The 12275-nt window shown below is 31.4% G+C and overlaps 1 protein-coding gene across 1 annotated transcript; it reads left to right on the top strand.

Annotated features, from left to right (window-relative positions):
• Positions 1-2134: 2134 nt before the first annotated feature.
• On the top strand, positions 2135-11176 carry LOC133206417 (D-glucuronyl C5-epimerase B-like). Its single transcript, XM_061342398.1, has 6 exons — positions 2135-2268; positions 8077-8206; positions 8363-8573; positions 8727-8904; positions 9018-9260; positions 9461-11176. Exons 1-6 carry the CDS (start codon positions 2226-2228, stop codon positions 10492-10494), a joined length of 1839 nt encoding a protein of 612 aa, XP_061198382.1. The 5' UTR covers positions 2135-2225; the 3' UTR covers positions 10495-11176.
• Positions 11177-12275: the final 1099 nt, after the last annotated feature.

Genomic DNA, 12275 nt, shown 5'->3' on the forward strand with positions numbered 1-12275 from the left:
TTCTTTGAGGATGATGTGAAATGAAGTACATCAACTTGGCTAAGAATACAATTAAGGAATGTTTTTAAGTTTTGTGTGAGTTATTGGTGTGTAAATCACACAGACTTGTCACGTAGGCATATTTCATGAAGCGCGCTAGCGCTTCATGAAAAATATGCCTACGTGCAAGTCTGTGTGATTTACACACCAATAATTCACACTAATCTTATAAACATTCCTTATATTTACATTTTACAAGTTTAAAAGAACCAATGATATACTCAATATTCAAATTCCTTGCTGCCCCATATAGTTACATTTTTATTAACGTCTCTTTAGCCTTATTGTGACGTCACTTTAGCGCGTGTTTCACCATGTATATTTCTACGCGTGAGTATACACAAAAATGACTTTCAAATCAATTTCACAGTTGGCTTAGTAGAAAAACACAGCAAATGTAAATATTTATATATGAAAAACTCTACCTTATGTAATAGGTGAGATTAAGGGGAGCTTATGATTTAGTTTCCTTAGGGCGTGAAAGTATTTTTTAATAGTGTAAGAAGTTTATGTTTTTATTAGAAAAAATGTTTAAGTATGTGATTACATTTACAGCAAAGAAAAAAGGTTCCAAGAATATCACTGAAAATTGCAACCAAGATAAACCTGTGGTATTCATTCTACTGGTTCTCTGTGCAAGAAATATACTCCTTAACAAAGACTTAAGATGTCACTACATATTTATTTTAAATAGTTCTGATCTCTCACAATATCAAATTGCAGATTAACTTGTTATACACATTTCTGTGCATACATGTACATTCATCACGGACAGGAACAATTTCTTGAACAAAACATTACTTGTTGGTTTAAAGATAGGTTAATGCATAAAAGAAAGTAATTAAGCAAAGCCTTTGTTGTAAGTTGTACAATATAGCAGTTTTGTTCTCTCTGGGCTGTGTAGGGTTCAAGAGATGAAGTTAAGTTAGAAATCTATTTTGTCGCTAAAATCTTTTGTACCAGGTCAGTTGTATTTCTTGCATTATTGTTATTTAAAGAATTACCAAGTGTTGTGACCTGTTGACTCTATGACCAATGGTTGACATGTCAGGAATGTTTCCTTTGGGTCGCTCCTTAGACATTCCCGCTTTTGTCGCGTGGTTATTGTAAAGGCTGCCGATCCAAGCAGCACGAAGGCAGTTCGAAACTGACAACAGGCTTCTTTCATACGTTGTCACGAGGCTTTAGCTGTGAGTAAGTTACATGTCTTTGTCCAGGTAGCATCTGCTACAGACATAATTAGCCCTAACATTGGCACAAGACACCAACGATTATCGTAAATACTTCTCCAGATTTTTACATAAATGATAAAATATTCAAAATGTTTAATTTAAGCGGATGACACCATTCTTTCAATAACAAATCGAAAATCTCCAAATCTTCTGAAGATTTTATTGATGCAAGGTTACTGAAATTTGTATTTAAGAAATCAAACTTTTTTCGTTTTTAATTAAAGTACTCTGTATCTGATTAACCATACATGTAATATGTTCATGTACACAGAGAACTTTCATTGTATAAAACATTTTTTCAAATATGAAAAGTCTTTGAAAATATTGAAGATCATGTATTATATTTATTAATCTAAGTAATGTGTACTTCTTATATATTGTATCTGATATTTTATTCAGCTTTACACAGAGAGATATCTTTCTTTGTACGGATATCTTTGCTTATTACAATTATGCATTATTATAGGAGACGAAGAATTGAATTCAAATTTTGTACAAATAATTTTGTTCAACATTCATCATACTCATGGTAGAGAAATTAAAAACTTTGCAGGACGTGAATATATACCTAGCCCCTTATCTCCTACACATCCTTGATAATAGTTTTAAACAATTAATAAATGATGAATATACTAAAGGTCTAAGGTACCTTAATGCATTCAACTTCAGCCACAAGAGCAATCATTCAATGAAGCCTACAGGAGAGATTTCCACGCTTGGCCAGGTGATGAAAGGACGACCTAAAAGGTTGCTCTGTTCACAACATAAAAAGGTAAATATATACAACGAGGGGAAGTGTTTGGTGTACAGTCTGTACGTGATTGCCAGAGGATCAACATATCGATATTTTTTTTTCTCAAGGAGAATATGTTCTACATTCTAATGTTATACGATTTATCTAATCCATATGTGTGATACTGGTGAAGCAGTGGTCTATATACATGTTGTAATTGTATGGAATGGATATTCAAAGCTCTCTCAAATCCTCCACATGTAGGTAAGTTTTTGTCGTGTTTATATGTGAACAGGATGTAAATAAAATCAGGTAGAATTTATTCCGTGTCTCATAGTTCACGATGCAATAACGCTGGCTATCTTGCAGTGGAATTTAAAGTTTAGAAAATAAGTAGAATGCCTTAAGTAAGATGTGTTTGAATGTGTTTAGAAATATAAGAATTTACTTATGATCTACTTATAAAAGGGTTAATATGTAAAATGAATGCATTCCAAAGTGGTAATGGTCATGCTTTATAAATTGTAGAACGATAGGAAATTATTTAAAAGGATTCAGATTTCTTCACAACCCTTTCTTGTTTATTCATTTTTAAAATCATCGATTAAGAGTATATTCGAAATATCAGGGATTTTTAAATAACTTAATTTTCTTTGGTAGATCACCATTTGGAATGTACATGCTCACTGACAGAGGTCTTCACCTTTGTAAAACTTTAGAATGACAGGAAATATTAACACTTCATTTCTACAACATTAAATAGAAAAGTAGCTTTTCTTTTCTTGACAGAATTTACATTGATACCCCCTAATACTAAAAAAAGTAGTAAAAGTAAAATTAAAAGGAATGGAAAATATAGCCATAACACATTACACGTGGTGCGATCTCGACTACTAGCCAGGGTTATCCATGCTGAAAAATCATATTATGTTTAATGTATTTTTTTTTTTAATTTTATCGGTTTCTCATAAACTTATTTCTAAATATCACCGATGGGCCATTAAAATGATTTACATAGATATAAATATATGTTCGTAAATCACATTAAACTTTTCAAGTAATTATACATCCATAGGCTCATTCATTCATAAAAGATACAAATATAAATAGCACTTTAGAATGAATTGTTGCTTAATAGACGAGATTAGACATTGTCACTGATAAGTTCTTAGTCGTTTCTATTATCATTTCTAAGACACTGATTTGATTTTTTTTAATCATCTCAAGATGTCAAGACCTTAGTTGTTTCTTTGTGATTTTTTTTGTTTGAAAATGTAATTAAATACATAAAGACTTAACACTAGAGTGATTTTTCCTTTCCATCAGAGTAACTGGCAGAGTGCTTCTTTCTGCACTTGTCCTACATGTATATCTTATTTAAATTTTGCAAACAAGACCAAGGAACAAGGTTAACCTGAATATGGTTTGATCTACTGAATGTTATAGGGATTTAAACAACTCACATATGTTGCATAACTTTTCTATGTGTGTTTTTTAAAGTGTTGGGGGGGGGGAGGGGGGTATAGCCAGAATTTTTTTTCGTTAAAGTACGTTATCATGTATTTTGAATGATTTGGCTATTATGAAAGTAATGAAATCACATTGAAAGTGAACTGCTTATTCAATGAATTATTTCTATCCTGTTTATTTCATATTAATTTGTATAGAATTATTAAAATCAAAATAAAAAGACATTCTGAAACACAGATGCTTTAGTACTGCACGTACATTCTTGTTTTGCTTTATTTTCCTGTTATGCATATGATCTTCCGGGTTTAAAAACTGTTTAAAAGACCTTGTATATGTAAAACACCGGGTAATTTTGATAAATTTCTCACTGGGGATCAGTTTGAATGGCAAAAAGAGAGATTGGCATTTCAGAAAAGGTAGAAATATTTGTCGATGAATATCACTGGTACCCACTCATTGAAAAGGAAAGGACATTAAATGACCTGATGATTATGCCGAAAAATTAAGCCGTTAGAAATTTATTGGCTCCAGAAGGGTTAAAAACTATCTACCCTTTGATATTTAAAAAGGAACTTGTGGTGATAAGTAAACTTTTATTCTGGTAAGCCATTCGTCAGCCTTTGAGAAATATCAAAATGATGAGTTAGAATTTGATTTTAATAACATATTTCAATTATAGAATTCATAACTTACAGCATCAATATAAAAAAAACTGCTCATAAAATAGAAACAAGATTTATAAAAGACCATTTCTTGTGCTGCAAGGATATTTAGTAGGAAATTCTCAAACTCTACACATTTGTTTCATTCATTATTTTGGAGCATTGATCCTACGTTACATATTTTTACTCATAGAATACAGTAACATGCTAGGAATATACAATGTTGGTTTCAAATGATATTTTAAAAAAAAATTTACATACTTTGCCAAAAATTTCAGATAAATTGAAAAGGTCAATAAGAGTTAACCTTATTTTTAGCCTGAGATTTGCTTATTTATGTACATATTTTAAAATTACTTCACTGACTCACTTTTTTCATTTCATTTTTTTAATTACACGATACGTCTTATCAATCAGCACTTAAAGATAAGGTTTAGAATACCCAAAATATGACATTTTATTACTGTTTAATTTACAAGCATTCATTGGCAACTTTTTTTAAAAAATGAACTTTTCAAAAACAAAAAATCCCCGATATAACAAAATCTTTCTCAAAAACAAGAACTGAGCATAATCTTCTACATTGAGGGCACTAAGAATAAAAAATTCTCACGTGTCGTCATTGTAAATGAAGTCTATATTTTAAAGACGACAAATATTTTAAAAAAAATTGAAATTACATTTGTGTGTCAATATCTATCAGTCTTAGGTACTCCACATGTACGAACCATTATTTAAAAAACAAAATAAAACAACACTCCTTTATTCTTATATATATGTTACAAGTTACATAATAATACCAAATTAAACTATGGGGTTTAAACGTAGGTAAACATCGATGATGGTTTAAATAATTGAAATTTAAAACCGAAGTTCGGTTTGTGTTGCTTTATGATTTCCTTTTACAATAACTATTCAAAACTAAAAGTGTTTTCTATGATAAGAAAAATCAGTATCTGACAAGATCTTTTGTCTTAACAATGCTACAAGGAATTGACATTTTTCAGTTGGTTATGAAATGTGCCGTAAGTAAAGCAGATGCTTACATAAAATAAATTTATCTACAGATTGGTAAAAGATAATATGTAAATATTTGCATTAAGCTCAAAAATTATCAAATGCAACAGGTGCCCTTTGTACATCGCTTATTCTCATTGAAAATTGATAGCATTGTCATTTCTGAGAGGTATTTATCTATCTGTAAGAGCTAGATATTCATTACCTTTTCAGCGGAAACATTCTGTGCAATGCACAAACATCTGCATGACCTTGCAAGGTAGGTTATTCAACACTTTTCCCTATAGTTCAAATTTCAAGCAGTGTTCAAGCTACAATGCACAAAATATCATTTCTCCTTCCTGTTGATTGTAAGTCCATCTGACAACAATGGCCCCCACATCTAGAGATGTGTTTTAAAAAAATGTTATATTCATTATATGCTTTAGAATAGGAAATACATATCGATCATAGACATACTGAATTATCTAATAGAAGTATCTGTCAAATAATCATATAAAATCTGTTAGCTGAAATTGCTTTCTACAGGCCTGAACAGGCAGTTCTCTTACCCTCTTAATGAGGAGAGGATTCAGGAAACATGTATTTTTACACCGTTTTGTCGTAATTTTGTTTATGTTCAGCATACCAATAAATGTGTCATCAAAAATTTCATAGCACTTTTTAAAACATCAAGACGATGAAAAATTAAAACATATGTTGAAATACATATAAAAATAAATTACAGGTAGATTATACCTTTATTAGAATGGAGTTGCGTCTTAAATGTCTTGATTGAGTATAAATTTTAGTTCTAAGAGCGAATTTTACCCTTATTCTTCTTATCATTATACTAGCCTTATCTAAAGTAGTGCGAATTGAGCCGTCAGTTGTTTACGATTAACAACTGAAAACATCCGACCTTGTTTCTTCCAAATCTGTTTCATCCCTCTGTTTGTTTCCACACCCTTTGTTTTCTTGATTTGGGAAACTTAAGCGTGTGACTTTTAAATTCAACCAGTGTGGAATCACTAAACACAAGATATGGAGGATTCTTTAAAGGTATCCTGATGTGCTTAGTCAGGTATCAGTTATGATTTCTAAATGTAGAAATATATGGTAGATGAATTTTAATAGCTACTGAACATTTAATTAAACTTTATTTAGATAATTACTTCTATAACGTTTAGGGAAGTACACATTCATGAAATATTGATTGCGTGTTGCGCTCTGAAATTTTGCGGCAAAATTATCTATGATTACATCCCGTTTCATGACTAAAACCCTCCTTTTATTTTGCCAGCAGTATTGTAAGGTTTATAGTTAACTCTGATATTAACTTAATATTATAACTTATAAAATTATATCTTGAAAATTTTAATTTAATGTTTGGATGTTTTACTGACTATAGACGATAATGACAGACTAACAAATTAACTGTATGACAAACGGGATGACTCCAGCTTTTCCATCGTCAACTTCCATTATTTATATAGAAATATTCCAACATCATTTACATATGGTGTTATGTCTTCCAGCTGATTCGATATGCAAGAGTATACTCTGGGTATGATTAATTCTTAAATCGAGGCAAACTATTGACAAATAAGTTGATATTACAAGGATTTCACCTACTCCTTCTAAAGTCAGCTTTTGGCAAATTCTATAGTCGTTATAATGACCTTGTTTGTAAATACTATCGTTTGGTCGTATTTTGGCTGAGATGTTTCATACCATTTGTTAGGTAATTGCTTTTATGCTAAATTTGACTATGATGTATTCTCATTATTCATTGAGCTCAGGGTGGGTATGATTGGTCGACAGGGGATGTCTACTTCTCTTAGGCACATGACCCTACCTCTAGTGTTTCTAGGGATCCGTGTTTTTGCTGTTTTGTCTGTCCGTTTTGTCTACTGTATATATGAGATTGACACTGTTCTTTATCATCATCATTTACACTTAAATCAGATAAACATGTTACATGTAGGTTGCAAAGAATGTAATCTACGGTTAAAGTTATAAAATAAACGTCTGATTGTATATGTTTGTGGTCCTTTTGCAATTTATTCCCATATCATTTTTTTCTTTTTTATTCAAACCCCCTTCCATGATAAATGGATTTTTCAAAAAAAAAAAAAAAATTATTATCATTATTTTTTAGGGGTACATGACCATTAAAGATATACTTTTTTCATAAATGTCTGTACAATCATAAGAAATAAAGCATCTTACTATAAAGTAGAGAATTAAAAAGAAAAAAAATCAATTGAAAAAATCTTTTAGGCGAGAGAGAGAGAGAGAGAGAATGATGAATAGAGAATGGTCATCCTCTGCTGCAGATAGCTACTATTTATTGCTTTGATGTCACGATTCGCCTGGTAAGTTTAACACTATATAATTAATGACGAACACGTTGATAATGGACAATGTGACGCACTGTTTCCCTAAAAATGTTTGTTTTAAGTCGGTTATTTATTGGAAGCTGAATATATTTTTTACCGGAGTTCTCTGTGATTTTGCTTGCTTGTTCGTTTATCATGCGAAATCTCAAAGAGTCATGAAATATTTCAACACAATGTTTTTGATTTTTTTTCCCTATGCCATATTTTGCAAAATATGTCAATTAATTAAAAGCGATAGCATCCTATGAAATAATATGAAATTGTGTGCTTCAGGGCAAGAAAAGGAATGATATCTTTTGCATTTTGGTCCAGTTAAAGATCTGCATGCAAGACTTTTACCATTTCTATGAATAATGCATCACTCTAGACCACAATTCAGTACTGAAATGTCTCTATATGAGTGAAAAATTCTCGAATGGGACGTAAAACAATATACAATCAATCAATCAATACAAACCAAATAAAATATACAATGATGAGAACATTGTGATTTTCAACATGTACTAATAATGATTCAACTTACGTACAAAATTGTTCTTCAGGTTTAATTCTACACATGTACCGTACGAACCTGAAGGTTCTTATAATATGTGTGGGTATCTTCCCTCTTCTGCTAACAGTATACAACATTGAAAGATGTGATATTACTAGGGAAGATGATAGCATTTACAGGTAAAGTAGATTTTAAGTACATGTATAAGTCAAAAGACACAAAATGAATTATAAAGAATAATAAAAAAAAACATGTAAAGTTAAGCCAATAATGTACTTGGCATTGAGAGATAAAACATCCCCATTTATCTTTTATATCTTTTGTGGATTTCAAAGGAAAGAAGTTTCGTTACAAATCTTCAATGAGTTTAAAGCTTCCGTGGGGTTTCAGCCCAGGGTAGCCCAGGCTTACAATCAAGTAGAAAGGAACAAGCCAATCAAATATGAAGAACTTGAGTGCATCATAAATGGAGACTACTCCATAATGGGAAGAAAAGATGAGAAAGATGTTTACATACCATTTTCCTTCATCCAGAAATATTTTGAGGTATGAATTGTGAGCCATATTAGCAATAAGCGTAATCAGCAGTAACTCGAGGTCATAAGCTTAAAACAAGAAAAAAAAATTCCAAACCAACTAAAAGGAACACAATGAAAATCTTTACAAAAGATTAATAAGGTTATTCTATAATCAATACAGGTATATGGCTCCATTGAATCATCAGATGGATACGAGAGGTTTTCATTCCATCACAGCTACCAAGACGATTTTCCCTCTGGTCCTCAACTTAAGTATCATCCTAGCGGTGTCTTCATGTCATTTGATCAATATAGCGTAGAGGATAGAAATAGGGTCAAATGTGTCTCTGGCATTGAAGGTAGAAAAGCAAAAATATAATGTAGATAACTTTTCGTTTACCATTTCACACTAATTATAAATTACTAGCTACACAAGAAACACTTTTCAGAATTTGTTGAAAATTATTTCTAGGTGTTCCTGTATCAACACAGTGGGAGCGGAAAGGTCATTATTACCCCATACAGATAGCACAGTACGGTTTAAGTCACTATAGCAAATACCTGACAAAGTCCAGGCCGAAAATGAAAGTTTTAGAGGATGGAGAACAAACCGATATATCAGATTGGTTGCTCCCTGATCGCAAATCTGAGATCCGCAGCAGGATGGATGATAGAATTTTGTTAGATAATGGAGTAGTGGAATTCAAAACATCAAGTACACAAATATCACAGAATTTCATTTTGATTGTCTCCTATTATGAATTTTGATAATTATTTTACAGAATTTTCTTTCTAGAATAAAAGAATTCTTAAGTATTATATTTCCATTTTTACTACCATCTGGATATGTGCAAAACCTTTAAGCAGAATTTACCAGCAACTGTTCCTTTAATATATATACTTATATATTTTCAGCAAACCTGAAAAATTCCGGAATCACTAAATCAGCGGAAGAAATGAATATGTCGACTTTGTCCATGGATATTATGTTTATAAATAACGGAAGCGTAACAGTTTTAGTTGACACAGAAGACGGAAATTTGTTCCGTATTCATTACGTGCTTAGTGATAACATAATCAAATCAAACGGCAAAGACCTTTATTATGGAATTGGGTCGCACAAAAAAGGAAAATGGATTCACTTAACTAGACAAGTAATGGTCGATTTTCAAAAAGGATTAACATTACAATATTCGAAAAGTCGAAGTAATAAAATAAAAAGTGCAGCCCACATTGCAGCTATTTGTGTTCGTGGTCATGGTATTATGGACAATGTGACTCTTCGTAGTCACGCACATAAGGATTTGTTTTTTGATGCTGCAAATTATTTTGTACGGCATCAAGATTCCATGGGCGGGTGGCCAGTGAAAGTGACACGTAAACTAATTCCAGAAGTTATGGAACTGGAGCCAGGATGGTATTCTGCCATGGGTCAAGGACATGCCATTTCTCTCCTTGTACGTGCATATGTGGCCTCTAAAGACAGGAACTTCTTAGAAGCAGCGGGTAAAGCAATGGATATTTTTGATATTCCAAGTTCTGAAGGTGGAGTTCTAGCAAAGTTTCTCAATACATATGACTGGTATGAAGAATATCCAACTACACCAAGCAGTTTTGTGCTCAATGGATTTATTTACTCTTTACTTGGTCTATATGACCTTAAAGAAATGGCAACAGGTGGCATTAGAAAAAAAGCAGTTGAACTATTTGAAAGGGGAATGAGGACTTTGAAAGCAATGCTGCTCATGTTTGATTCTGGCACAGGAACGTTTTATGACCTTCGACACATCACATCAGGTCTTGCACCAAATCGTGCTCGATGGGACTATCATAAGGTTCATATCAAACAGTTATACATACTTATTGAGTTAGACAATGATCCACTTTTTCAGAACACCCTTGAACGGTGGAAAGGGTACATGAAAGGGAAGCCTGCCCCTCATAATTAGAAAATGCAGGATCAATATACCTTTTTTATTGTTGGAAATTTCAACTTTAATATAATTGAAATTGAATTCTTTACTTAAATTTTTTTTTATCATCATCTTATTAATTAATTACGAGGTAGCAATATCAGTAAGGACAGACATAGAAATAAAATTGAATCCAATTTTCAGGACTTTAGTCTAGTTTACTCATATTTGGCTCAAACTTGTTTGACAATGACATTGTGCAAAAATCGAATTTTCAGTTTAACTACGTGGTAGGCTGTCCTATTTATTTTGACGAGACATGTGTTTAGAAATATTAGATTTTATTCATCTAATTTTGCAAAAATAACCAGAAATTAAAACAGTGGGAACATCTTTAATAACACTTCCAGAATAATGGATGTTATATTATAATAATTTGTTGATGTAAATCTTTAATGAGATTTGGCGAAATTAAACTTTCCTGAAATGTTACATTCCATGGTTGTGATTTGTACATGTAATTATATTTTACATTATTGTTGTTATATGTTTTATTGTTATTTCACAAGAATGTATATAATGTATCTATTACGAAAATGTCGGCAAAGTGTTTGCATATAAGTGGATTTTTTCCCCCTGTTTTTGAAGTTCATTTCAATTCTCTGTCTCCTTGCGAACTATGTTATATAAGAATAAAATAAAACAATGAAACCTTTAATTCTCTTTTTTAAAAGATTTATTGGTTCTCAAATTAAGCACAATATCAAAATACTCGGTATTTGAGAGCATTGCCTATTTGAATCTCTAAAACACTGAATATACCTATTATAGTTCAACTTTATTTACAATACCTTTTTCTCAAGAAAATCTAGAATAATATATTCAAATGTATTTTACCCGCTATACTAAGAATTCAAGTTTAAAACCTGGCGTGAGTGTTATCATAGTTTAATATTAGGAAAGCTTACGAAACTTGTTAAACTATCTGCTTCAGACAGACATCAAAGGATTATTAAAAAGTCACAGTCGATGACAAAGATGAGATTGAACAAAAATGAATTTTGATACACATTTACTGAAAAGAGACTTTTAATAAACTCTTCTGAAATGTGACTTTAAAAAAAGTTTAAAATGACTTTGATAAATACACATTATTGGTTTTTATAAAAAAAAAATTCCTGAGAAGTGACTATGATAAATATTTAGTGGAGGCCTTCTCCTGAAATAAAATGAAAAATTCTTGTTTGATTGTAAAATTTAAACACTATACCTGTCCTCAATGGAATTTGCTTAAAACTGAATAAAATTACATCTTAGTGGATGCAAAATTTAATTTTATTGGGCACTTATTTTGTTTTATTTATCAAAAATAAGAGTTATGTATGAACTTTTATAAAAACAAAAACGGATTCGGATAAAAGGGTATAATACATGGGCATAGAAATTAATTTTATGAAAACATTTCCTCCTTTTAGTCAATAATTACACTTCACACCAGCAGGTCTTGGACGTATTTGCATACTTATTACATACGCTATGTTCCGCATATTTGACCTCATACTCTTGGGTGTTTAGAAAGATCAGGACACTGGAGTATGATAATAACAAAGTACTGTGTGCTCTGTCTGAATGTGAAGGAATTTACCAACAGGTGCAGTGGAAGAGAGCCACAAGGTATCGAAATTATGAAAAATTGTCTTTTAATCCCCCAAAAATTGACCAGTTGGATATTTCTCACAGTAAGCAGGAATCAAACCAACAAAAATGTTGCAGAGATGATTTTTGAAAAAAAAAGTTTACAAAGTACATATACTTTT

Source organism: Saccostrea echinata, unplaced genomic scaffold (assembly GCF_033153115.1).
Source record: "Saccostrea echinata isolate AGI-Se365-2 ecotype Australia unplaced genomic scaffold, CSIRO_AGI_Sech_v1 ptg000054l, whole genome shotgun sequence".
NCBI classification, from domain to species: domain Eukaryota; kingdom Metazoa; phylum Mollusca; class Bivalvia; order Ostreida; family Ostreidae; genus Saccostrea; species Saccostrea echinata.

Coding starts and splice junctions, on each gene's coding strand:
- LOC133206417 (XM_061342398.1), top strand. CDS start 2,226: ATGGAATGGATATTCAAAGCTCTCTCAAATCCTCCACATGTAG. Junction 8,574..8,726: donor TCATCCAGAAATATTTTGAG/GTATGAATTGTG, acceptor TAATCAATACAG/GTATATGGCTCCATTGAATC. Junction 8,905..9,017: donor ATGTGTCTCTGGCATTGAAG/GTAGAAAAGCAA, acceptor AATTATTTCTAG/GTGTTCCTGTATCAACACAG.